Below are 26,924 nucleotides of genomic sequence, written 5' to 3' on the forward strand. Positions count from 1 at the left end.
GCGGTGAAAGCAGAGCATACACCTAACCTAACACTGACCTGTTATTTGTGACTGGTGTCGTTAGCATTACTATGCCCGTCTTGGAGTCGAAGGGATTTGGACCTGTAACTCTGGCACTTCTGATATTGGCAGACACCCGTACAACCGTATCTCTAGTCTACCTCCCTGGACAACAGAAGGTAACAATTATTGACGCCTGCGAGGGCATCAGAGATACTATGCATGTTATCGTTAATTTTGCACTAACATACATTTCACAACTTTCTTCACAAATTACTGCCGAAGTCACACCATTTCAGTTCACATTAAATATTTTCAGGAAAATCCAATGTACTGTAGATCTGCTCTTGTAAGCAATAACATTCAAGAAGAGCTCATTTTAGATTCGGGCGGTGATGCAGCTAGCTAGCGGCAACCTAAATTCTAGTTGGGAGTGTCAGGATCCTCTATAAATGTCCCTAAAGAGCACTTAGATATCACTCAAGCTCGTGGTGATGCGCACAAGATGTATGCTGATCTACTCGTGTGCCCATACACATCTGTTCAGTCTCAAGATGGTTGCACAGAAGGTGAGATGTTATCTATACTTGTGAGGGGAAACCAAAATAGATATTCAACTTCGTGCATTGTAGCTAGCTGCTTTGCTAATTGATGCCTGGATCAACACTAGGGTCCAGACCCTCCAGTAGGCTTTCGTTAAATTCCTGTTCTAGAATTGCCCAGATATCTAGGTTGTAATCATCCTCCTGTTCTGAAGGCAGTGTGGATGCGGGCACACTTGTGGTGGTAGTGCTTTGCTGTGCTGTGGTGACGACTTGTTCATGCACCGCTCTGTTCTCAGAAGGTGCCTGCTGTTCCAAGCTGAGCATGATGAAGATCACCTCACCAGTGCGATTGCAGATTTCATGCAGCTCCGAGGCATGAACATCAACATACTCATCATCTCTATCATCATTAGCATCACTGGGCTGCGCCAGGTAGAACACATTCCCGTCGGTGGTTTCTTCAGACGCCGCCAGGTTAGGCGATGTCTCCTCATCCACTTCTCCGAAAAGCAGCTGATTGTCCTTTTCTGCCACCTCCAAAGGCTTAAGAGCTATTGGTGAAACCTTGTTGAAGCCGGCCTTTGAATCTGTCATGATAGTGTTGTGTGGCATTCTTTGAACAGACATCTGCCGCTTTCCTCTGTTCAGGGTCTGTTTTAGCGCCTGTTGGAGGAAAAAACCAACCGTATCTTGACTAGGTCGGTGCGTCGTAGATGATGGTGTAATTGGGACTGTCGCCGTTGCAATCTCTCTCTGCACTGGAATATGTGAGGGTGTCGCTTCCGGAGTACTGGGTGGTCGTGGACGACGTTGCATCACAGCCAAGCGAAGGAAATATGCGCGCAGTGACTCGCTGAGAGGCGATGCAGTGGGAGACGTGCGTGTCTCTTCTGTTGAAAAGGAAGGTGGCGAAGTCGCTACTGACGTCATCTGTGGCATTGGATGTCTTGTTGCGTGAGGAGGCATCCGGTCTGGTGGTTGTAGTATAGCTTGCATTGTGAGTTTGCGTTCTGCCTGCTCCCTCTCTAAGAGGCTTGTCCCATTGCCCGGTACTGATGCAGGTTGGGTTGAAGCCAGTGTTACCCTGCGTACTGGATGGTCGGTAGTTGCGTTCGATGATGCTGTCACTATTCCACTCTGCACTGGTGTCGGCTGTGACTCCTCAGCGGTGGTACTGGGCATATGTGGAGCTAACATCGACAGTGGCATAGGTGTTAAATTATTACATCCGTGGCTGGCATCGTATAGAATAAACTGTGTTGACGCCAATAGCGGGCGTGGACTCTGTGCAGCTCTTTCCGGACAACTTATTGTCAGCGTATATCCTGTGTTGATTGTTGTGATGACAGTGATCACGCGACCAGGGTATTTGAGACTTTCCAGCTGTGTGTTTCCATTGCCATCCAGGATAATATGGAAGAGCAAGGCGAGATCAGGGCTGCCAGGATCATCATCCTGTCAACGCAAAAACGAGATCAGACCAAAAGATCGGGTGGTGAGTCTAATTGCCACTTGCATAACAGTTTTCAATGAATATTGTTGTTCCTGTGATCCAACATTTTCAACTTGATTGGACTGAATTGGACGTGGAAACCAGGGCATTATCTTTACTTCAGGCTGAGGCTTGGTTTTAAATCAATGGCCATGCACTGGTTTTCATGTCCAATTCAGTCCAATCAAGTTGAAAATGAATGTTCTGCTGGCTGACTGTGTCACTGTGCCACCGTGTGTGTCAAATGGCGCAGGGTCAGCTTTAAAGGGCGAAAGAGTGTGAATCTGCTCGGGAATAGTGATCGTTGCCTTCAGCTATAACCGAGCGATCGATCTGGTGCTATTTCTGAAACCAAAATATCTATTGTGAAAAGAAGAAGGACAAAAATGTTACGAGTTATGACTAACTGTAAACCACATTTTGTCCTTCTTCTTTTCACAATAATTTAATTGGCTCACCATCCGAGTCAAAACATCTATATGTGTACACTTTCATTTTTCACTGGTTTGAGGGAAAGACACCGAAGGACGTACCCAGAAGGCTGACAGTGCTCAACACCACGTGTTGCCTGATGATTGCGTGAGCATGAAACTTAAAGTAGCAGCAAACAAGCCTTGATTGTCCTTGTTGTTCTGTTGTGAGGGAAAGACACAAATTTTCCTAATAAATTTATCCACAGGTGTCTAACATCCTTAGGCCCGCATCTGTTTTCATGTACTCTCTAGTAAACAACTCACGATTCACAAGCGATGCAATAGAGGTGGGAGAGCTGGAGAGTTGTGGTTGAATTTTGACGTCACATTGTATTCAAATAATCTACGTGGAGATAAAAGTTTAATAATAGCAATGAAAAGTATGAATGCCGCAGACATCACCACGCAACATGACAATTTGTTCAAGGTTTGGTTTTGTGTGTTTCCAAAATCGATTTTCACGTTGCGATCATCAGTGGAAATACGCAACTAAAGAGATCAAGGGAAAACAAAGGTTAAAAATCCAAAGAAGTGTGACACATGACGGGTAACTTGTGGTAAGTATTACAAAAAGTGAGAACTAAAATAAAGAGTAAGTGTGACAAACGGGCATGAACAGTGCAGAAACAACTCATGAACACGGGGTGCAAACTCACGAAAATAACCTAAGTGCTAAAACATGTTCTTTTTGCTTACACAAATCGGGCTTATGCGTACGAATACAAACAGCTTCAAGGACCTTCAACTGCTGGACATAACGGGCACGACACAGTACAGAGAAGTGGGAATCATCATACACACTCAAACAATCGGGACGAGATAACAAATGCAAATACACAGCTGACTTCTTACGAATTTCACCCTCATCAGCTCCATCACCTTCCCTGCCACCTGACTCCTCCTTGTCCGTTTTATCACCATCACCACCAGCCGTCTCTCCGTCATCCGCCTCGTCTTCATCCGCCGCCTCGTCATCACCCGCCTCGTCGTCATCTGTATCCTCGCCGTCATCCGCCTCGTCGTCATCTGTATTCTCGTCATCCGCCGCATCATCACCCAACTCATATTCACCACCAGTCAGTCGTCTGATACCATCCATGTTCTCCTTCCTACGTCTGTCCCGTGTCACTGTCCTTACCTCATCTACGTCCCGAGATTGTGTTCCGTTTTGCCCCCGGCTTCCGGTCTCCTTCGATGCTCCGCGTGGGCCTTGGCCATTCCTAGCATATATTTCGGTTGAATAATTGGCGGTCGACCTCCGTGGTCTCTGGACCCACGGATCAATCGCCGGAGGGTGCTGCGGTGTCCGCACAACCGGATACTGTGTCAAAGAAATGGGCTCAATTTCTGTGATTGGCGGTACTGTTGTTGTTGCCGACTCCTCCCCAACCCCAGCCACCAACGGCACTGGTGGTGGCTCCGGTGGCGGCAAGGGCAACGGTGGAGAAGGCACATTCGGTTGGCTTAGTGATCCACCACTCTTCCTCTGCACCGTGTGTTCGACTTGCTCTGGTTGTGTCGGTGGTAGAGGGAGACCAGAGACCACGGAGGTCGACCGCCAATTATTCAACCGAAATATATGCTAGGAATGGCCAAGGCCCACGCGGAGCATCGAAGGAGACCGGAAGCCGGGGGCAAAACGGAACACAATCTCGGGACGTAGATGAGGTAAGGACAGTGACACGGGACAGACGTAGGAAGGAGAACATGGATGGTATCAGACGACTGACTGGTGGTGAATATGAGTTGGGTGATGATGCGGCGGATGACGAGAATACAGATGACGACGAGGCGGATGACGGCGAGGATACAGATGACGACGAGGCGGGTGATGACGAGGCGGCGGATGAAGACGAGGCGGATGACGGAGAGACGGCTGGTGGTGATGGTGATAAAACGGACAAGGAGGAGTCAGGTGGCAGGGAAGGTGATGGAGCTGATGAGGGTGAAATTCGTAAGAAGTCAGCTGTGTATTTGCATTTGTTATCTCGTCCCGATTGTTTGAGTGTGTATGATGATTCCCACTTCTCTGTACTGTGTCGTGCCCGTTATGTCCAGCAGTTGAAGGTCCTTGAAGCTGTTTGTATTCGTACGCATAAGCCCGATTTGTGTAAGCAAAAAGAACATGTTTTAGCACTTAGGTTATTTTCGTGAGTTTGCACCCCGTGTTCATGAGTTGTTTCTGCACTGTTCATGCCCGTTTGTCACACTTACTCTTTATTTTAGTTCTCACTTTTTGTAATACTTACCACAAGTTACCCGTCATGTGTCACACTTCTTTGGATTTTTAACCTTTGTTTTCCCTTGATCTCTTTAGTTGCGTATTTCCACTGATGATCGCAACGTGAAAATCGATTTTGGAAACACACAAAACCAAACCTTGAACAAATTGTCATGTTGCGTGGTGATGTCTGCGGCATTCATACTTTTCATCACATTGTATTGTATTGTATTTATTTAAAAGGATTCTCCAAAAGCAAATGGATGCTTATCACGGAAGTCTCCCACATAAATATCGCAAGAAAAATGGGGAAATGGGGGAGAGGAGAGTGGAAGATGAAGCATGGGAAGAAGGGAAACAAGTACCTAAATATCGAGGTATAAAAGCAGGAAAGAAATCGACGAGTGAAGAAATCACCTCTGCAGATAATAGCGGGACATTTAGATGAAAAAAAACCCAGCAAGGATTAATTTCAAGGAAAAAAAATTTCTCAAACGGAAAAGTTCGGAATTCCAGTCAGAGAATATCTATGCTGTGAGTAATGAGCCTTTAGAGCAATACGAAAATTGACAGAGGACTGAACGCAGCGGATGTGTTCTGGAAGTTTGTTCCATTCCACAGATAAACTGAAGAGAGGGGATTTAAGGAAATGGGCGCCAGAACGAGGTAAAACTATAGAGGACGGGTGACGACAACTAAGGGATACATTGAATTTGAAACGAAACATGATTGCATATCACTGCCTGAATGGCTAGGGCATTCCCCCAAGGACATGGGACCTTAACAAGTGTGTACATTCAGCGATACTTCGAAGTATGATGTTTTGTTATCGAAGGGCGACTTTTCATGACATCACTCAGTTTACATACAATGTAGGCTTAGGTTCTGCGAAAGTGCTCAATACCTGATTCAGGCAGAGCGGCGCACACAAAGGCACACAATGAAACCCTTGGCAAATTCCGTTGTGACTCAGAGTTTTCATGGCTGAACCAATTATCAGGTAACGATGTCTGATGTTGCCTGATGATTGACATAGGAATTTTCGTTGACTGAATCTAGTCACACACAGCGACACATCAGTAGTACATGTGTCAAGTGAACCTCTGGCTGTAGACTTGTACATTGCACCACCTGGCGTCGCTAATTGCTTACCATACATTGTATTATAATAGAAAACTTTAAAGGAGCGGTGTCGATACTTAATCCCCCCCCCCACACACACACACACCACCCCCACCCTACCCACGCAGCCCCCCCCCCCCCCCCCCGAGGACTCACGACCATTACCCTCTACTCTCTAGGCGCTGGCCTCTGGTACCCACATCTCACCCTCTCTGTTGATACATTCAAAGCACAATGTCATTCAGTTATGCTGTACACTGTGTTGAAAATAGTTCTACTGAGTGTACCTACTTCAGTAGTAAAAATATTACCTAATAAAAACGATAACACAAACCGATGTCTCGATTGGTGTCGCCATGTGTCTTCTTGTAGTGACTACCCACCGGATATACAGGGACTTGGACTAAAATGTGTAGATCTGTATGGTTCTTGGAAGCAGGTACACCATACTGAATATCCACAAGTAGTCCGCAAGGATCTCAGCACAATGTCGTTTAGCGTCGAGTTTAGGATTCAGCTTGTGCCATTATTAATTAAAAACATTACTGGTAAACGGCTCCGCGTTCAGGGCGGGTTAAGAGTTAAGAGTTTCTGTGGAACGTCACCAGCCCATGATAAGGCGTCACGAGCAGCTTCTAAACTGTGGGGGAGGAAAGATCAGAATCACTAACCAGTGGCCAAAGTCCAAATTCCCATTTCCCGCATCCATGTTACCCTTGTGCCAGTCCACACGTTCCAAATTCACTGTGTGTCGCAGCACAGTTGGTTGGAAAAATCCACCCACTTCCAAGCAGGACATGAACCTGGTACCTGTCGTTTCTCAATCATGATCTTGGACCAACCCACTGCGCCTGCCCACCATGTGCCATTATCACCACAGACATGTAATTACAAGTGTAGCGAGGAGCTCATTCACTCACTGGACTGGCGGCTACTAGGGAGCACTGGTCAGTAGCTTGAAGATAATGATTGCTTCGTCGACTCTGAATGGAATAGGCAGCACTAGTCCCATTTACATCATATGCCCTGAGGTAATACGTTGCTGCATGCAAGACAGAAAATAGAAGCAAAGAACGGAAGAGGCCACTCTAAAATGCCTCCCTCTAGCATGTCGGTATGGTCACTTAGTCAGTCTTCCCTGTACATAAACCAAATCCGGAAATACATCTCGACCCACACACTCGAGTATTCTAGTTGACAAGGAACAATTATAGTGTACGTGTATGTATGTTGAGAATCATGTACAAGACTCAAGAGTGTGTTTACTGAGTCACAGTGTAGTGTGGCCCTACCAGCCCAGCCAGGCTTGTGTACCTGGGCAGCCAGCATGCATGGATATCGCCCACAAAGTGTAGGGTAGTGCCCTGGCAAACATGATTCGTAGGAACCTTTTTTTAGTGGCGTCAGTGCATGTTTTACGATGGACACCAAGCCCGCCCCTTCGATTTATCAGGTAAGAACGTGGCTACATAGTCCTTTTGTCCACATGTACATGTATGCATGGCCCTTAGCAGGGCGAACAAGAAAGTTGCCGGTTCCGTCCATTCCCGAAACATTTCGGTCTATTCTCATCCTCTTCCCTCCGATTGATTTGAAGAGTGTAATACATTGTATCACTTTTGTTCAGTCCTTTCTTGCACTGTACATTTACATTTTTCTACTTCACACCTATTCACTGCATCTCTCGCATCTCTTTCACCTTTCAAGCATTGCGTAACGAACATCTTACGAATACCGACTACTAATGTACATGTACATGTAACTACATGTATGTATTGCTTTTATTTTACATCGCAAGTCAAACGGGCAATCATGCCCAATGTTATGATGACGATGGAATGTAACTAGTTATTTAGCTAAGTAGTTCATTCCACACTAGCTACCTTTCTCTTCTTCTGTGTATGCCAGACCAGAGGTACACTGTACATGTAATTCAAGCACGTTTGGAAGTAACGTTTTATGAATTCTTGAGAATTTTTTTGTGTGGAATAATTTTGTGCCAGTATTACACAAAAACTTAGTCGTGTTACTGGTGTGACACTGATAAGGTCGGCCAGAGAGCGCCGATGACGTGGTGGATTTTAATTATTTTGACTGTTTGTGTCAGACAAGAGTTTTCAAGATCATACCATGCATTGTTTATTTTCGAACCAGAAATATTCCAATGATAGCAGAAGGCAATGACTCCTGGCTTTCGGCACACGTACACGACCCTGCACATACAGTGAAACCTGTCTAAGGCGACCCCTCAACTGGCTCAAGGGACGAGAAAAAGTGGTCGCCGTGGCCAGGTGGTCTTCTTATCCAGGTTCAGTGGGTCACGTGACCATATCCACTTGTGATACATCATTTTGATCAGTGCATCACAGTGCACACACCTACATGTATGCTACTCTAGCACGACTCATGTGCCTGGGGTCCTCAGACCTGTCAAAATTAATGTCGTGCATGCACCATGTACATCTACACTTCCTGCACTGATGTGTAGATCTACCATGCCTGGTGCACCAAGCAATGCATACATTTACATGACTAGCACAGTACAAAGCGGTCGCGGGTGGGTGGTCGCCGGTCGCGTTGAGCGAGTGGTCGCCTTATCCGAGGTGTTTTGAATGTGAATGCGTCCGTGACAAGGAAACGTGGTCGCCATGGTCGAGTGGTCGCCATATCCGAGTGGTCGCCATTACAGGTTTTACTGTGCATGTGCATGTGCATGATGTGCAGTGTGGCACTCGCGTAGTAAGCGTCCGTTTCTGCGTGAGCGAAGGTCGATACTGTACCCTGGCATCCAGAATTTGTATTGTTTTGAAGCTGCGATACAAATGTATTAGTACAGTATTGTGCTGTGATTTCGATCGACATCAGATTGTCGTACTCTTAGTCTTATGTACTATCAAATCTCCGTGATCGGTGGTTCCTGGCGAACCGTCTGCCGTTATTATCGCTTGGGTGTACATGTAGTGCGACATCTGCTTGATGGTGTCGCATGCATGGAAAGCTGTGGCATACCATCGACACTTGTCTTGAGAGCCCTCTGACACGATCTTCTGACTCTCCTCCCTGGCCCTGGGACCATTATTGTACTGCCACGCTCATGGCACGATTCTCTGATCTCCGTGGTTAGCTGAGTCATTGCTCGGGTAGTGTCCTCTGAGTGAGTGATCCACATCGATGTACATGTAGTTGCTTGAGTATTCCATGTACTTCAAGTACAATGCATGTATGATAAGAATACTATAGCCCTTGAAGTCGGTAGTTGGTGGCAGTACAGTATGTGGCATTGCATTGCAGTAAAGTTGAGTTTCAAACAGTTACATCAACCCTTTTTTATCCGGCCCCATTCTAAACAAAACACAAGCAGGAAACCACCTAGAGACTCTAAGAGAGCACAATCGCTCGCTCACCTTTCGTATTGCATCTCTTTCCCCCAGCATTGAAGAAGGTCTTGGATCGGGACAAGCGGACAAACTTTTGTGAGAGTACTGAGCGCAACGCTGCAATCCGCTCGGACCCAGTGGCAGTAGACTGAGTGTGGATGCTTGTGTCGTCAGCTTTCACCACCGGTGACTCAGTCCATATGTAGAAGATGAAAGCCAGGACCCACAAGCTGAGGTAAACATCAACCACCGGCATCTTTTCCCAACTGTGGCTGTGAGGCTTAGTAAGTATACTAATCTGAGCCCAGTGGCATACTCTGTACAATGGTCAATACAGTTTCAGAATATTCACGACCCACCAATGACCAGTGGAAGCGCCCCCATGGAGCACTTAAACCTATCCAGTACCAGACGACTAGGTGTTCTGATTCCGAGTGATGGTTGAGACAGTCTTGCGCGGCCATATTTATTTGATTGCATTATGTATGACGTACCTTTACCTAGTACTGCCCCTCGCGCTTTGAGTGCGGCCAGTCGTTTTCAAGAGTGAGCTGATATCGCAACTCAGACGCACAACATGGCGAACGCCAGGCGATAAGTGGTGTTCGGAGTGCTGTTATCCTGTTTAGTTGAATACACTGACAACACATTCTAATGAAAGATGGAGTAACTCAGGGATGTACACGATCTCGATGCAGTTCAACTACTTTCCTGCGGGCAGCTATTGCGGGAGGTGGCAAAGAGAGTTGATCTAGGCACCCCAGGGAGCTGGAGTCCAATGCTCGACAACACGAATGACATGCTGTTGTGACATTGGACACTTCAACCAATACTTTGAATCATTTCGCCCTTTGGGATGCAGAGCGTATGGTTATTACATGTTACAGTCTGGAGTAATGAGAGCCAGGAGCATTCTTTCTGCTTCTGAACCGCATAGCAGCGCAGTCAGCTGCTATGCGATTAATTAAATCTTACCCAGCCCTAAGAGGGCTGACACGAAATCCACGGCACCAAACCAATCAAGGACTAGGAGTCGTAAGATACCGTGTATATCACGATTCCCTGATAGCAATGAAGGAGATACATGTACAGTCATGTACTCGCGTAGGAAACGCATTATCAAACTAGGTATAATGCTGGGGACAGACTGTACTCGACTTGTAACATGCTGTCGAAATCTAAGACATGTAAAACTATCATTATATCAAGAAAGGCTTCTATGTATGCTGTACATGTCCATATACGTGAACAGGTAAACTGTTTCCTATGGTCGGTACGAGTAGATCTGTCCATATTCGGCGAACACTGCATGGATTACAAACTAGATTAGTGCACCCAGTGCAAGTGCACATCTGCAAGCTGAGAGGACATCGCACAGTAGATATCTAGATCTAGATGTACATGTACCTCATGCAAGTGTCCAGCAACATGCGATATACAGGGCAACATGCAACGGATGATTGCACCCATTACCCTAAATGACATCATACCTTGCAGATGTGTAAAAGATAATGATTGTGTGCATGCAGCAGACTACGGATCTAATGGCTAGGCTCTCGAGACAAGTACACATTGTACTAACCAAGATTACCAAGAAAGAAGGAAGACCGAGGGTGAGGTACAACACCATTCCAGGCAAAAGTTCATAACATTGATCACACCCGGAACGTGCGATGTGTTTTTGATCGTTAACTGCGGAAGCAATTTGTCGGTCATTTTCCGTGCAGGAAGAACAAAAACGTTTTTCCTGTGTGTGTGTTTTGGACTGTGCGGTGCGTTGACAAAGGAGAATATCAATCACCTTGATTGTCCGCAGATTCAGTACATGTCTGTATATATCTGTACCTTTCTGTACTCTTGTCATATTGGCAACGCGACAACAGCCTAGGTGTAACGTGCTAAGAGAGTCTAAAGTAGCAGTGTTTTAGGCTGCATGCTATCCCATCACCCCCTTCTCCCCCCTTTCCCTTTACCCATCCCTGTAACTCTCCTTACCCTCCCCCTTTACTCTAGTCCTTGTCGAATAATGCTCGAAGCATTGGCAGATTCTACTCGAAAAGCAGTGAAGTTGTCAGAACCGTACTTTAGAAGTACAAACCTTATGGCTGCCAATACCTTGAATTGTGCTCCATTTCTTTGTCCCAGGGACCGGCGGATTATGCTCGAAAAGGTGGCAGATTCTGCTCGAAAAGCAGTGAAATTGGCAGAACCATACAAACCTTATGGCGGGCAATTCCTCGAATTCTGCTCCATTTCTTTATCCACATACCAGACATGCATGAAATTTACCAGAAAAAGTATCGAATTCTGGCAATTTTTCTGCCGGCAGAATCCGCCGGACCCTACAGTGAGTTTGTCCACACACCAAACAGTGCATGAAACATACAAGACAAAGTATCAAATTCTGCAAATGGTGACAAAAAGAAGGTAAATTATCGTGTCCGATCCCGAAGGGAACTCACGACGGCCGTTAACACTTGGTAAACCCTAGCGGCTGATGCAGCGCCTAATGGTGGGGTGAGTGGATAAGTATCACAACCACTGGCACAAATGCCGAAAAACCCCATTAGCCGCATCCATGTACCCCTGGTGCCTGGCCACAAGTTACCAGCTGACTGTACACCAGGCTGGGTGTCTGCCCAGTGCTGGAACGAGGGGAATGCAAGCTCCGACTCCTGACATTTAGAATCCGTTCTGGAATCGTCAGTGAGCTGTTGTCGTCCCGAATTGTATTGCAAGGCCCGCCGACAGGCATGACCACTCGAGGTCAATTGGGACGCAACCTTCCCCTCCCCCTGGCCCACAGTGCTTCTGGCGCATGCCGACCGCTTCTAGCCAGCTGCCGACTCTGGAATGGCCTGCCCGACTGTATGAAGTCCATAGTATCTGTCCGTGAATTCAAACGCATGCTACGCGTATTCTACTTCGGTTAAATGTAATGGCTTGCGTAACCTGCTGATGAGACTCGATAGAATCATGCTACGATGACCCTGTAACGTGCGTCGGCGAGGCTAGGAGGCTACTACCCACAGTCAGTCAACTACAGTAACGTATCAGAACTTACTCCGGCACGGCCTGGAGGTTATCTTATATCAAAGTGAAAGTGAACTTGCTCTCTCTCTCTCAGCTCAGCTCTAATCTGAGCTAATCTCATGGTGGCAGAAAAGACAGCAGCTTTTATAGGCAAGCAAAGTATGTATAGCAAAGCAGGCGGCGGTAGGAAAGTAAGCTTAGTAAGCCATTGCAGTGATTACGAAATCATCCTTCTAGTACAAGTTCTAGAATAGTGGAGAAGTAAACCTAGATCATCATTACTATACATGTAGATGAAGTGAGCATTGCGTAACATTAACATAGTGACTAAGCGAGGTGTTCTAGAAGATGAGATATCTATATTATGCAATTTAGTCAGCAACATTACTCATCGGGCCTATGACGTGGAAAGTCTGGAATAGTCCGGAACAACATGACATACATGTACATGAGTCATGACTGTACCAACTAGTAACTAAAAGGAAGTGATACTAGAAGTGATGACAGCAGCATGCATGGAAGATCTAGGATCTTCTAGAAGCACGGTACTCCTGATGTAATCAAATCATATGTGAGGTACATGATGACTTGTCCGAAAGTAGTAACAAGAGTAATTATAAGAGTCCTGCAAAGTACTAGTCATGCGTTAACTGTAAAGCAGGGATACTACACCCTCCCTTCCTACACTAAATCACGCCCTCGTGATTTGACAGAGAGTTCGATGATGTATGATGAACAGTACTCACTAGAACTAGAAGGCACCGTCAGTAGGTGGACTGGACAACTAACTTGCATTCACGTACATGTATTCTTGAATCTTGAACAGAGTGCTTGATATTCGGACGAAAGGGTGACAAATGACACTAGTAGTAGTAGTAGTAGCTCGAGCTCAGCAGCAGATCATAGGAGGCGGTGTGAACGTCATAGTAGTTAGCGTATTACTTGTGGAGCGTCAACCGGAATATGGCAAATAATATCGGAAATGATAACGTTTTTAGAGTAGACAGAAGAACTGAACTGATAATAAATCAAAAATAGAAGCACACCAGGTTCTCACCATCTCACGGGGTCAAAAAGGGAATATTGTCCTCCAAACAGGACCTGAAAAAAACTACAGCTCACTTGCTGCACAACCCTGGCACAACCTGCCAGCCAAATCGCAGTTCCAAGACGAACTGAGTACACAAGGGCATTCTCACACACATTGTCCCAGGTTAGCTAGGTAGACCGTGGCTCACCATGATCGGACGCCTACTGGACTAAACTGGATTCACTCACTCGCATAAAGGAAGACTGAAGAGAACAGAAGGACTGAAGGAAGACAAGAAAGAGAATGCCATACCTGGAATCAGCTTACATTGGACATGGAGCTTGATCGGTAGAGACGCTGTCCGTCATCATTTCGGGCTAGGGGGAGACGTGGCGGGCGAAGGAGTAGCGGCGACTGACGAATCAGGTTGGGCCATGCTGGTACCGGTTACACCAATAAAACAATTTACCGCTGCCATCAATTCTGTAGCGCCACTGCCATCATTGCAGTACAGATACTAGATGGGTTCGAATCTAGCAATTATAAAATTGAACCACCGCTGCCATCAATGTAACGTTCGTCACCGCTGCCACCAATGTAACGTGCGTCGGCGAGGCTAGGAGGCTACTACCCACAGTCAGTCAACTACAGTAACGTATCAGAACTTACTCCGGCACGGCCTGGAGGTTATCTTATATCAAAGTGAAAGTGAACTTGCTCTCTCTCTCTCAGCTCAGCTCTAATCTGAGCTAATCTCATGGTGGCAGAAAAGACAGCAGCTTTTATAGGCAAGCAAAGTATGTATAGCAAAGCAGGCGGCGGTAGGAAAGTAAGCTTAGTAAGCCATTGCAGTGATTACGAAATCATCCTTCTAGTACAAGTTCTAGAATAGTGGAGAAGTAAACCTAGATCATCATTACTATACATGTAGATGAAGTGAGCATTGCGTAACATTAACATAGTGACTAAGCGAGGTGTTCTAGAAGATGAGATATCTATATTATGCAATTTAGTCAGCAACATTACTCATCGGGCCTATGACGTGGAAAGTCTGGAATAGTCCGGAACAACATGACATACATGTACATGAGTCATGACTGTACCAACTAGTAACTAAAAGGAAGTGATACTAGAAGTGATGACAGCAGCATGCATGGAAGATCTAGGATCTTCTAGAAGCACGGTACTCCTGATGTAATCAAATCATATGTGAGGTACATGATGACTTGTCCGAAAGTAGTAACAAGAGTAATTATAAGAGTCCTGCAAAGTACTAGTCATGCGTTAACTGTAAAGCAGGGATACTACAACCCGACTTGTAAATTTGAGATCCATTTTTTTCTGCTCGTCTTGACCCTGCCTCCCCTCATTGCTACTTCCGTTTTCGTATTTTTATTTTCATTTATTTTCTCTTCATTTCTGACTCTTCTTACTGGTTGTCATCGCTTTCATAATATTGGGCAGAACTGCCCGTTTGCCATGCGATGTAAAATAAATAAACAACAACAACAACAACTGTGGGCAGCTGCACGGCTGGAAAACACCGCTCTCAGCCAGGACTTGAACCAGGTACATGTTTAGGCATGTATCTCTCGTATCTCAATCAGGGTCTTTGACCAACCCACTGTGCCTGCCTGGTTACTGCAAATGGTTCTGCCGGAATCATCCGCCATGGGCTAATCTCCCCCCCCCCCCGTTGGTCTTACCCCCCCCCCCCATTCACCTCCACTGTACCTCTCGTTTACCGCCCCTTCACTCCCTTGCCCCACTTTACCCTTTATTCCCCTCACCTCCCTTTCATCTTTTTTATTTTTTTTATTTTTTACTTAGATATGTTCACATACCTAACTCGTAAATCATAATGAAAGGCAATGGTACTGAGGCAAGGACAAACGTGACAACTACTGAGTAGGGGCTGCACCGAGACACAGCAGTGATGGTGGGGCATTGATGGCTCTGCCGACCTGAGGTCTCGGCATCACGGCCAGAAACACGCACCGAAAACAAAAGATAGAGCTGTAAGGGTCAGCAAAATAAAAAGAAAGCAAGGGCTAACATCAGCTAGTGTGCAGCGCATTCGTAGCAAAGGGAGTCGTTGACGGGGCACTAGGATGTAGGTGGGTCGACAGGCATAATGTCCCTGGACCATCGCCAATCCTGTCGGCGGAGGTATTCGTTGACGTTGCGGAAAGTTTCAACGAGGGGAAGGCGTGGCGCATCCCTTCCCCTTATTGGAACGTCTTTTGCATAGCTACGGGAATTAAAAATTATTGTTACTGCAAGTACAACTGGGCAGTAATAATACATGTCGATGGTTCCAGTCTCTGCTAGCTTTTGTCAATCGGGGACCAGCTAGTCGTCTAGTTCTTGCCAATGGCAGGCGTAGATACGTTTAGTGATGTGTACTGAAAACCAAGAGGATAAGGCTTTCCTTGGCACTTCGTACAAGGTTGCGCACCCGATCCGGAAAATGCGCCAGTACTTGATGCAGCAAGGAGATGCCAGTGGCGTGATCTTCAGACACTGCCTTATCGCCTGCTAGTTCCTTGATAAAGAATTCACCCGTGGAATGGTTGAGTTGCAAAGAGCCGTGCCAGGGCACCATAGGCATACGTCTGACATTTTCCTTTCTACTCTTTGGCTTGGGCGCAGCTTGGGCCAGTGCTTGTTGCAGGAAGTGCTGCTCCCAGTCATAAGGCGTTGGATTTGCAGCCGGGGACTCCGGTATTAATTGCTGAGTGACGGCGACCCTATCTCCTTTGATGGATGCAGTGGATGGAGATGTGGCTGGTTGTGATGCATCTACGGAATCTGATGTACATGTATTTGCGTGACACAGCCTCTTGCATTCTCGCTTGCTGAGAATGGCAAATAGTGACCTTGCCCGGCCCGGCCCGGCCCGAGGGTCATAGGAATCTCTGCTGTCTAGTGCCACTAGATCTAGAGTGTTGACTCCACGCTGCTGGAGAATGGTGAGAACGCGTCCTGGAAACTGAGCGCTTCCAATAGTGACATCACCCGACTGGTGGCGAATGATATTGAACAGAACAGATGTATTCCGATACGTATTGCTGGATATAACCTGGGGAAACAGAAAAATGACAAACCCTTTCAGTGAACGTTTCTATATTATATAATAATAATAATTATTATTATTATGAATACCCTGGAACTGGGTACAATTGTGCAGCGTCACTGTCGCGTTACAAGGAGGGCTTTTACTGGGACTAAGAGCAGTGCATTTCGCATGCAACAATAAACCCGTAGTTTGAAGTACATGTATACAGGACTCCATTCCAGATGAACATGATTATGACATTGTACATGTGCATTGTATAGAGCTATTTTTATCTTTCATATCTTTATTCTACACTTCAGACAGTATGACTACTACAGTATTCACTTCGTCTTGGGGGTTAGGCATGGGGAAGTTGCCATACCGGGGTGGTGAGCCCGCCTTTCGGCATCGGGAATACAGCTCGCCAGACGCTGTCTCTACTGGGTGAAGAGAACTCGACCCACACCTAGTGCTACTGAGTGAAGAGGACCCCACCCACACCTAGTGGTACTGAGTAAAGAGGACCCAACCCACACCTAGTGGTATTTACCTGTGTCGAAAGTATCGTGTTGTTGTCTGCCGCAAGCAGATACTCTCCGCTCCGGCGATGTTGAATAGTGTAGAGCTCCTTATCACCGTGCATGTGACGTTGAAATTGGAACATGACTGCATGAATACATGAAAGAACCAGCCGATAACGCCAGAAATGAGTGAACTTGAAAAGAACAAAACATGAACATCGCAAAAGTGGAACAATAGTGAAATAATGTTTACTGCTGGTGATTTCTTTAGTGAACCATTCTTGCCTTGCTTCAACCTGGAAAATGTTCAAGCTGGGATGATGTGATAGAAGTCGCATATAGGGAAACGGTCCAATGAAGCAGAACAGTAGCTCTCTGGGCTACCGAAGGCTTAGCCAGATCCGAAGGCTTTTCATGATCATGACGTCTACTTCCACTCTCAAACTCGTCGGACTAGAATGCAGAAGTCTTTACACTTCGAGTGAGTGTGTCGTTATCCCAGTGTACATTATTATTATTATTCACACATATCAGCCGGATGAGTACGCGTGGCCCATGCACCATGGGGACCCACGAATACAAACCAGCATATGTTCCCTCAGCAATACAAGCAAGCAAGCACGCAAAGATAAATGAGAGCCCAGGCAGCGAAAACTAAACGAAGAGAGATGAGGACATAGGCAATGAAAACAATTCCAAAGCATAGCCAGGGATTGAATGTGTGCATCTGGGTACGACAGTTAACACGGCTAGTGCAGCCGTACAGAGCGCAGCAGCATGAAAGTACAAAAGTGCCACAGCTACGTTCTAAGCATTTTGCTTTACAACTGCGCTACCTGGGGCCTCACTGAGGCACTCAGAACGTCTCTGGACGTTTGCCACCGCCGTCACCTCCGCTCGCTACTCCGTATAAAGTATCCAAATATAATCAAAAACACGGAACTCTACAACCGCTGTTGCACCCAACCCATCTCCAAGGAGATCGCGGCGAGGCGATGGAGCTTCCTGGGGCATGTGCTCCGGATGCCATCAGGGGCACCGCCACAGGTCGCTCTCGATTTTGCTGCTTCTGGTGCCTTGCGGGGAAGGATAGGCAGACCAAGAACAACACTGCTAACCACTCTCTCACTGGATTGTCGGTAGAAGCTGGGGCTTGTGCTTCTGTCGCGACCTGGCCTAGCCCAGCTTCGGAAGGTGGCGTATGATAAATGCCGATGGAATTCATTGCGAAACAGCACTGTTAATTAGCCTGGCCATAATAATACGATTACATCTGACATGCTTGCCTGCCTACTTGTGCGCACGCATGCATTCTTGCCGGAGATGTCTACCTGTGGCGACAATAATTTTTTCATGGACTGATCTTCTTTTTTAGTGTTTGCACACTCTTGGCTGCTGCTGCTGTGGCACTTTTGTATTTTCATGAGCGTACATACCAAGTAGGAAATACAGATATACACAAGGTATACATGAACACGTAGTTCAGAATGATGAGGGATTAGTACAAAGAGATTGCTGGGCACTAGTTAAGGAAATAGATCTTCAGGAGGCCCTGGATTTTGTACTCTTGTGGCGGATATATGTAACGTTATTAACTATGATTCGAAACCCAATTGCCCGTATTTTTTCAAGGCCCGGTCTCTAAGAGTATTGCACAGAACCCGGTGTATCTGTACATTGTACATTATATCGATGTTTTGAAAACAGACTTACCTCGCTTGCTACAGCGCACACCGGACGCCTGAAAGGAACCATTTCTTGCCGTCGAAAAAGCCAGCATTCGTCCCGAGGCTGTTGAGCGAATAACGCGGAGGTACTGTCCTTGCTGATGTGGAAAAACAGGCATGGAGCATATGTAACCTAGCAATGAAGCACATATTACAAGGTAGCAATGGACTTTCATCACAATCGACTGCTCCATTGTTGACTTAATGGTAAGGATAGATTTAGATCAGAGTGAAATTGGTGAATGCGATAGTGAGCCAGACACGAAGGTGAAAGCGGCACCAAATGTGTAAGATGGGCGCTATTTATGTGTCTGCTGAACCTGTGATTATCCTACACTGTCATTAAGAACTAGCACTGTATGTGGTGTTGATAGGCGGAATGTTCAACTAACTTCGTACGTACAGGCTGCAACGCCAGCGTATTGGAGGTGCTCTGAAGACTTCGGGCCTGGAAGCAGGCAGCTACTGATGCATACTTCAATATTGGAATACCAAGTCATGCAACGGATGATGGAACGGATGATGAATGCGGAGAGTCATGTACAATGTACAACTGCTACACAACAACGTCGGTGTTTCCTGTCAGCACATCATCGCAAGTAGACGGCAATAACGCCCAGGCCAGAGAGCGCATACTTATCACTGAGAGTTCTGGTCTCTGTAAGACAGGATGTTTGCACCTGATGACTGTGCGCCTCATTGGTCACTATAGCAAATATTCTAGAATCAGCCATCGCATTCGCAAAATGGCAAACCATAAGCATAGCTTTGCGTTCCCTGCTGCGGCTCCAGTTACGTGTTTCTGTAAAAATATATCCATTTTACGTGAAGACTACAAGTATGCCTATTATCTGATGGCAAAATTTGCGCTGCGAATAGAGATTCACATATGGCAGCCTTTCGGATGAATATTCTGTGGCGACCGTCTACGGCGGCTGTGATGATGCGTTGGAATGAACTCTAATGATGTCGGGAGTCTCACGTTTATACCTTCAAGGTTACTGTTCCAATTAGCCTTCCGGTTCTGGTAGGATGTCGATAAGCGACGTCTGAAAGTAGTAACATTGAGTGCCTCACCGTGCTGAATGTCACTCAGTGCAAATTCCTTATGGTTGCCTCAGGTGTTGCACACGTACCTGTACATGTACTTGTATCAAGACATATCTATCTGCATGTGGCATATCCTCAGGACTCGTCCAATAGATATTGAGTTTCGTCGCGTAGCAACCTCACCACACATCACCGCTCACCGTACTGTTAGATCTACATTGTAAGTCCGATCACAATGCCATGAAGCTTTGTGATCTAGTGAACGTATAATCTCCCTAGCACAGACATCTATCAGTCCGGAAAAGCTATGAGTGAACCACTAATATCCACGTGTTAAACAATATACACTGGAATCAGGGTAGCAAAATGGGAGAACCACTACGTCCCTCATGTATCCGGACAACTGAAACAGTGAAAGGAAACTATCTGCAGTGCGTAGAGACCGTACATGTATACACTGAAACCTGTCTAAGCCGACCGCTCAAGGGACCTTCAAAATGTAGTCGCCATAACAGTTACATGTACATATACATGTACATGTACTGGAGGTCTCCTTATCCAGGGTCATTTCACTGGAAATAACATCCATTGGCGCTGGTCGTAGTGGTAGTGCTGGACAGGTGATCGCCTTATCCAGGGTCATTTCACTGGAAATAACATCCCTTGGCCCTGGTCGTAGTGGACAGGTGATCGCGGTTAATATCAGACTCAGACTCTCAGGCTGCGTTTACATGAGAAATTTCAACCCGGGTCGAGTTCAGCCCGGGTTGAAAGTCTGTACGACAAACAAAAGAGGTGAGCGTTTACATGAAGACAGTTGACCCGGGTCAAATACTGATATGCCGCCAAAAGTCCACTTCTACAGTCCTGTATGGTCACGTGAATCCGTTCGCGCGAAATTTGCATCTGCAGTGCCGTTCAAACCTGGCGCGAGATACGCACAGAAGTACGTTTGTACGATTTTGTTGACCCGGGTTGATTTCAACCCTCCCCTTGGGGGGAGGGTTGAAATCAACCCGGGGCGAAATTTCAACCCGGGTCAAGCGCAATGCGTCATGTAAACGCGCCATTCACTTTGTGCACATGGCGGGTTGAAATCTGACCCGGGTCGAACTCAACCCGGGTTGAAACGCTTCATGTAAACACAGCCTCAGAGTGATTGCCTTGACATGTTTGCTGCGCTGGTACACTGGTACACTGGTACACTGGTACACGGGTACACTGGTACACGGGTACACGGGTACACTGGTACACTGGTACACTGGTACACTGGTACACTGGTACACTGGTACACGGGTACACGTACATGTACAAGTATTGTACAGGTTATCACGGAGTTTGTGGCCCAGGTGGGAGGTATTTTCGGAAGAAACTCTGGATTTCCTAATTCTAGACAAGAGACAGACGTCGACAACGGCTGCAATATTCCTGTAGCCCCACTTCATCCGTTCCCAATAGCAATGAGAACATTATACTTGTACATGTGCAACGTGTATGTACATGTACATTACATGTACATGTACATGCACGTTGTAAGTTGTACGATCCTGTGTATGCATGACAACGTTACTGAGGTGATGCTGGGCGTCAAGCTCTCTCTCTATAAAGTCCTTGGCAGCTTCCAGGTTGCAGCAAGAAGCAAGACGTCCCTCTTCAATATAGTACATGTACATGTACATGTACGGTAGACATATACATGTATGTTAAGACGTGAATACATATCCGCCATTGGATCACTTTCTTCCTCTTAGTCTCCATGGAAACCGGCAGCCTGCAAACAAGAAGATTCCAGCGAATGGTCACTCTCCACAGGACTTGTGTCCGCTAGTCTAGAGTTTTAAAAGGTATACGCAAAAGGGTTGCTAGTAATTGCTGTTGAGGAACCTGAAGTGCATCCTCTTTCTCAGTGTGACTTGCCTGCGATTTGAAAGTATTATTAGTTCCAACGCATGTGTGATGTGCGCTGCCTGTAGACGGATTGCACACAATCATGATTGTACAATGCACAGTCATGTACATGTGTGTGTACGCTGTGCGAACAGTCTGACTCAGTGACTGGTTTGAACAAAGAGAATGTCAACCTTCGCGTCACTTGGGCAATCAGGGGCAAAGTGTCTCGTAAGTGACTACAGACTAGCTGTAAGGCTCTCAGAGGGGTACCGGTATTTTGCTGCGGGTGAAATCCCAAACATCTGCAACAGCAGCAACGACCAAGTGAGGGATGACACGTTGATTGGTTAGTTCCCATTTTTCTACCACCGGAGTAACTCCCTCGCCTCGGGCTCAATGATACATATACATGTACGTGTCACTACCTTCCGGAACATATTGCAGCTTGCTGATCAGTTATAGAGCCGGTATCCATGATCCAAAAGAAATCCAAGAAAAGCTCAGGACACGTGCACAATCGTTCACGTCGACCAATGCCCACCCATCACTGCAGTACAAGATGTTTTCATTTCTTGTTGGCTGAGCTTTTTTTTTAATGAAATGTTGTTCTTTTCGAAAGAACAGGTCTGGGACCGAGGTACTACAGTTTTTGGGGGTACTGGTACTCCGCAGTTCCTCATCTTTTGTTTTCTTGCTTTGCAAGCTGGTTTCCCACCCACCCTCCCTCCCTATGAGGAGCTTTGTATGGGTACTCACACGGGTCTCATGATAGGAACAGTGCTGGGCTACTCTGTCTGATAGATTTGTGGATATTGCTGCTACTTTATGTACATTTCAGGTTTTTACCGTACCGTTTCTATGGTGGTAGCCAATGAGCGACGTTCCCGCGGTGGCCTTGATGAGCCGATAAAGCCCGTGGTCAATGGATACGGAAAAACACGGTAGCAATAAAGCCCATCGTCAATGGCACCCCGCCTAGCTCTGCAGGGGCCTGCGGCAGTTTTTCGTTGTCAGCTCAGTTCGCATCTCACATTCGACTGTGAACATGCTCTGGTACCTGGAAACAGCCTGTCCAAAACCGGCAACATGAAAAGTGTCTAGACATCGTGGTCAGTTTTCAACTCAAGTTCTTGTTGTCGTGAGTGGAGATGACGATAGTTGTGAATAAGCGAAAGAGCATGCACCTATCTATCTGCTTAGAAGCAAGCTGAAATAAGTGGCACACATCGCGATCAGTTTTCCACTTTCTGTTCTACATGTACTAAAAAAAGGAGTTGACGAGTTGCCGAACTTTTCTGATGATTTTGAGGAATCGAAAGATCATGGACCAAAGATCATCCCATCCATGAGAAGCGGACGGAGCTGAAACTCACAAGCTGAATGAGCTGAAACTCACAAGCTGAATCCACCACGTCTTCGACCACCACCCCTTTACGTGTCTTGCTTTTATACCAGAAAGGGGAAAAACAAAACCTGAAACACGATCATAGAGGTCTGGCAGGACTTTTCGCCTTCATCAAGGCTTCGTGCGTACGGCCGCGGGCGCAGGCCTCGGCGCTACGCGCCTTGGCCCGCGCCCTTGGCCGTACTCACTCGGCTTTGATTCAGCCGCAAAGTCCTGCCAGACCTCTATGATTGTCTACGTACATGTACGTTTTCTTGCTGTGGCGGTCCCAGCAGTTGTTTGTTCTGTGATGAGTGTGTGTGTGTGTGTGTGTGTGTGTGTGTGTGTGTGTGTGTGTGTGCGTGCGTGACTGTGTGTGGCGGGGGGGGGGGAGAGAAAGAGAGAGAGAGAGAGAGAGTGTGTATGTGGGTGTGTGTGTGTGTGTGTGCGTGTGTGTGTGTGTGTGTGTGTGTGTATGTGCAGGTGTGTACATGTATAATTATGGTACAGGCATGTGAGTGAGAAAGGAAGGGGTACCCTAGTTTGTCATACCATGATGCACATGTACACTGTACAATGTACAATGTACATGCGCACGGGGGAAGCTTGGATGCAGTGAATGGGATTTTCGGTCTTTGACCACTTTGCTAGTGGGCTGATCCGCAGAGGGTGGTGGAGTCCCTACGGATGGGAAAAACGTGGCCTCCAGCCGAGCCTAAAGCGAACCGTTAATCAAGATCCTAACGTCAGAATACGGTGGGTCCGGATCCGTATCCGTAGCCGAGGAAAAAGGCGGACAATTAATCATGAAAAGGTGTGGTGCGCAGGAACTTCATGTACATGCAAGTTGTCCTGTTCCCACGGGCCATTTTCCATTGATTATAGTGCTGAGGATCTAAGTAGGAAACGCCCTGGCACAAACGGAGCAATCAATAACCGAAGCGTGAAAATAGAGAACTACTCGAAGGATTTCATACGTTCAGATGCGGAAATTACATCGTCCATTCCTAGGGGTGCAGAACAGCAGTGGATATGTACATGCCATGTACATGTACAGTATGCGGCCACTTGAAGCAAGCACTTGGGCAAACCTTACTTCCCCACTTCAGAAGTTCAGTAAAATGAAGGACTGTTTGCACTCGACTCGAAGCACAAACGGCCACGCGTTACATTGGTGATGGAGATAACCTGAATGAGGCATATTTGGCACGTTCAGGCCAAAGTGTGCGGGGTGCAGGTGCTGATGTGCGATTGCTATTCTGATCTCGAGGTTTAACTGACAGCGAACATGTAGACTACACACACCGTACAGCGAAGCCACTTTCAAAAGATGTCACTTGCTTGGGTGGCACTTGACTTGCACACTCTCCAGGAAAACAGTTTTGAAAAGTGCAGCGGCATGTAAAATATCGCATCAGCAATTCACGCTAACAGTCGTTTTGGGTGTCACACTCAGAGCAGACGTTTTGGGTGTCAAACTCAGACCACGCACATGTACATGACTATTGACTATTGTATTGTTTGCTTCAAACTGGGCAGTAGTACTGGTTTGTCCCTACTACTGCATGTACATTTACATGTATACACGTTCTAACTTGAGAACGGTTTTATTCACAACACCAACTGGGCCAATCGCGTGAAACCATGAAGTAAGAGTCAAAGCAAAAAGACACCCCCAGTATTTTCGGAAATAAATAGAACACTGAATTGAAAATTTATATTAGAATTTAGATATTAGATTTGAGTATGAATACACTTTCTAACACCTTATACATACTGTAGTACAAGGTGTACAATCATGTTCATGTACCTCAGGTACATGGACATGGACATGGACATGTCCATGTCCATGTACCTGAGGTACATGAACATGGACATGGACATGTACATGTACATGTATCTACCATCCGCTGTTTTCAAATACCTCACACGAAACACACGGGCATTAATTTTGTCCGTGAAAGTGTCCACAGCGTGACGTTCAGATAGGTATATGTACATGCATGGATGAGTTGGAACATAAAATTCTAGTAGTAGTCCTAACTGCAATCATGCATGTCCTAGTACAGCTGTGGCAATCATGCATGTGTCATGCTGGCATACTCCTACAGTCTGTGGTATTGCAAGTTGCTCAGAGGCACATGCTGCAACTGCTTCAGGTTGGGAATAAACTTACTTTTATATAGCACCTTGCGGAGAGCTAAAGGATTCCTATGTACTGGAAGTAAGGGAAAGGCTGTGCTACAATTGTACAGTGTACAGACTCAGTGTACATGTATGTGTTGTGAGTTGTGACAGTGTCCTAGAGGTACACGTACATGTACATGTACATGTCATGTAGTAAATTAAGCACACCGTGATGAAGGAAAGTATTATGAGTCATTCTCAATTCAACTACTACTACAGTATACGCACACACCAAGCCTCTTTTGCGGGCAAAAGCAACACAATACGATCAGAAACCAGGGTTTGATAGGAAGAAAATAGCACACAGGTGTGGAAAATATGTCTCGTGAGAATGGCGACAGTGTTACTCTAAACCACACAACTGGTAGTACTTGTACTGGACTAGATAACCCTTGTTTTTCTTCAAACATGTTGTTGGTTGAGAGCATGGGGATGGTTGTAGGAAGGTCACTGGTTCCGAACACGGTGTCCTCCACCTTTGTTACATGCTGCCAACCAACACCATGTAGTGGACTGTACTGGACTCTCACAGTAATAGTGCTCACCATGTCTAATATTCAGTAAAGCCTGTCAAAGCGACCACTCGGATAAGGCGACCACCTGTACCAGAAGACCACTGCAGCCAGGACCAAGGTATACTATTTCCAGTCAAATGGCACTGGATAAGGAGACCACCTGGTTACGGAGACCACTCTTTGAAGGTCCCTTGAGCGGTCGCCTTAGACAGGTTTCACTGTACATGTGCACGTAACGTTACATACAGTACATGTATGTACATGTACAGTCAACTTCGCTTATAACGACACTCGGCGGCGGGGCATCAGAAAAGTGTCGTTATTCGCGAAGTGTCGTTATACCCGAAGTCTTATTATATGTATTACAGTAGGACGAGACTTTGCACTGGGCATGGGAATTCTGTCTTTATTCGCGAATTGTCGTCATATCCGAAGTCGTTATTAGCGAAGTTGACTGTATGTACAGTATGTACAGTAAACCTACGACTTCCTGGTGCATCTACATGTACATCTACATGTACTTGTACTTGTAGAACATGTACATGTACAACTGTATGGAATTTGATGCGAACAGGCGGATTATTCCAATTTATGCGATTCGTGTGCAATTTGCCTCGAATTATGCGATTATTCGATTTTGGTAGGAATTATGCGAAAAATGATGCTAGCATAATCCGTCAAGGCCTACCACACGTTCATGAGTAGAACATACATGTACATGTACATGTAGCTACATAGAGCCAGATCATCAAGGTCCTGATTTGAAATGACTTCGCACGCGGTGTTTAGATTTCGGCGGCGATGCTGTAACGGGACGGTCTATTTCACTTATAGAATTACCACTGCTACGGTATTAGACTCTGCAAGACGCTTCACTGCAGATTAGTTTGTAGAGCAACGCGAAGAATTATTCATTCAATCGACATTGGTGTGTTGTTAATTAACTTTGTCGAATGTTGTTCACTGTGTAGACAAGACGAATTGGCTTTTCATCTTTCAGTAGTTACTTGATCAAAGAGGTAACTTAGTTCGCTCAGTCCAGCAAAGTTGTTAGGGTGCGTAGTGGAGCAACTAATGAGAAGTAAGGGAGGCCCAGACATACCAGTACTAACGCAGAGCGCAGGCCTGGACACACACAAGAGCGCCAAGCACCATGAATAATACATGTACATACATGTCCATGTAAACACCGGGATCATAGGGTGGTCAAGGTTTGGTACGACTAGCAGCAAGAGTAGATAAACAAGAGTGTGCAACTCGCGGATGGGTTGGCCCACGGCGGAATTTTTTGTTGACGTA

The 26,924-nt window shown here is 46.2% G+C and overlaps 2 protein-coding genes and 1 long non-coding RNA gene across 4 annotated transcripts; 1 reads left to right on the forward strand and 2 right to left on the reverse strand.

Moving 5' to 3' along the window:
• Positions 1 to 181: 181 nt before the first annotated feature.
• On the reverse strand, positions 182 to 9,634 carry LOC135811630 (uncharacterized). 2 transcript variants are annotated; one of them, XM_065324859.1, is made up of 3 exons: positions 9,258 to 9,634; positions 6,774 to 6,895; positions 182 to 2,000 (listed from the first exon to the last, which is right to left on the reverse strand). In XM_065324859.1, the coding sequence occupies exons 1-3, from the start codon at positions 9,484 to 9,486 to the stop codon at positions 645 to 647; spliced, it is 1,707 nt and encodes a 568-aa protein (XP_065180931.1). In that variant the 5' UTR covers positions 9,487 to 9,634; the 3' UTR covers positions 182 to 644. The 2 variants fall into 2 exon arrangements, with proteins under 2 accessions (XP_065180931.1, XP_065180932.1); XM_065324860.1 differs by lacking the exon at positions 6,774 to 6,895 and having other exon boundaries at positions 9,258 to 9,369.
• LOC135811631 (uncharacterized) lies at positions 480 to 26,705 on the forward strand. Its single transcript, XR_010552675.1, has 3 exons — positions 480 to 569; positions 1,953 to 2,040; positions 26,597 to 26,705. It is a non-coding gene; the product is annotated as an uncharacterized LOC135811631 (long non-coding RNA).
• LOC135812515 (uncharacterized) lies at positions 15,176 to 18,860 on the reverse strand. Its single transcript, XM_065325848.1, has 3 exons — positions 18,586 to 18,860; positions 16,902 to 17,017; positions 15,176 to 16,375 (listed from the first exon to the last, which is right to left on the reverse strand). Exons 1-3 carry the CDS (start codon positions 18,791 to 18,793, stop codon positions 15,686 to 15,688), a joined length of 1,014 nt encoding a protein of 337 aa, XP_065181920.1. The 5' UTR covers positions 18,794 to 18,860; the 3' UTR covers positions 15,176 to 15,685.
• Positions 26,706 to 26,924: the final 219 nt, after the last annotated feature.

The sequence above is a fragment of the Sycon ciliatum genome, chromosome 3, assembly GCF_964019385.1.
Source record: "Sycon ciliatum chromosome 3, ocSycCili1.1, whole genome shotgun sequence".
Taxonomy (NCBI): Eukaryota; Metazoa; Porifera; class Calcarea; order Leucosolenida; family Sycettidae; genus Sycon; species Sycon ciliatum.

Excerpts from the sequence above, each read along its gene's own strand:
- LOC135811630 (XM_065324859.1), bottom strand. The coding sequence starts at position 9,486 with ATGCCGGTGGTTGATGTTTACCTCAGCTTGTGGGTCCTGGCTTTCATC. Across the intron at positions 6,896-9,257 it reads AAAGAGATGCAATACGAAAG|CAACGTATTACCTCAGGGCA; the intron begins GTGAGCGAGCGA and ends TCTTGCATGCAG. Across the intron at positions 2,001-6,773 it reads CCCTAGTAGCCGCCAGTCCA|GATGATGATCCTGGCAGCCC; the intron begins GTGAGTGAATGA and ends TTGCGTTGACAG.
- LOC135812515 (XM_065325848.1), bottom strand. The coding sequence starts at position 18,793 with ATGGAGCAGTCGATTGTGATGAAAGTCCATTGCTACCTTGTAATATGT. Across the intron at positions 17,018-18,585 it reads TGTGCGCTGTAGCAAGCGAG|TCATGTTCCAATTTCAACGT; the intron begins GTAAGTCTGTTT and ends GTATTCATGCAG. Across the intron at positions 16,376-16,901 it reads ACACGATACTTTCGACACAG|GTTATATCCAGCAATACGTA; the intron begins GTAAATACCACT and ends CTGTTTCCCCAG.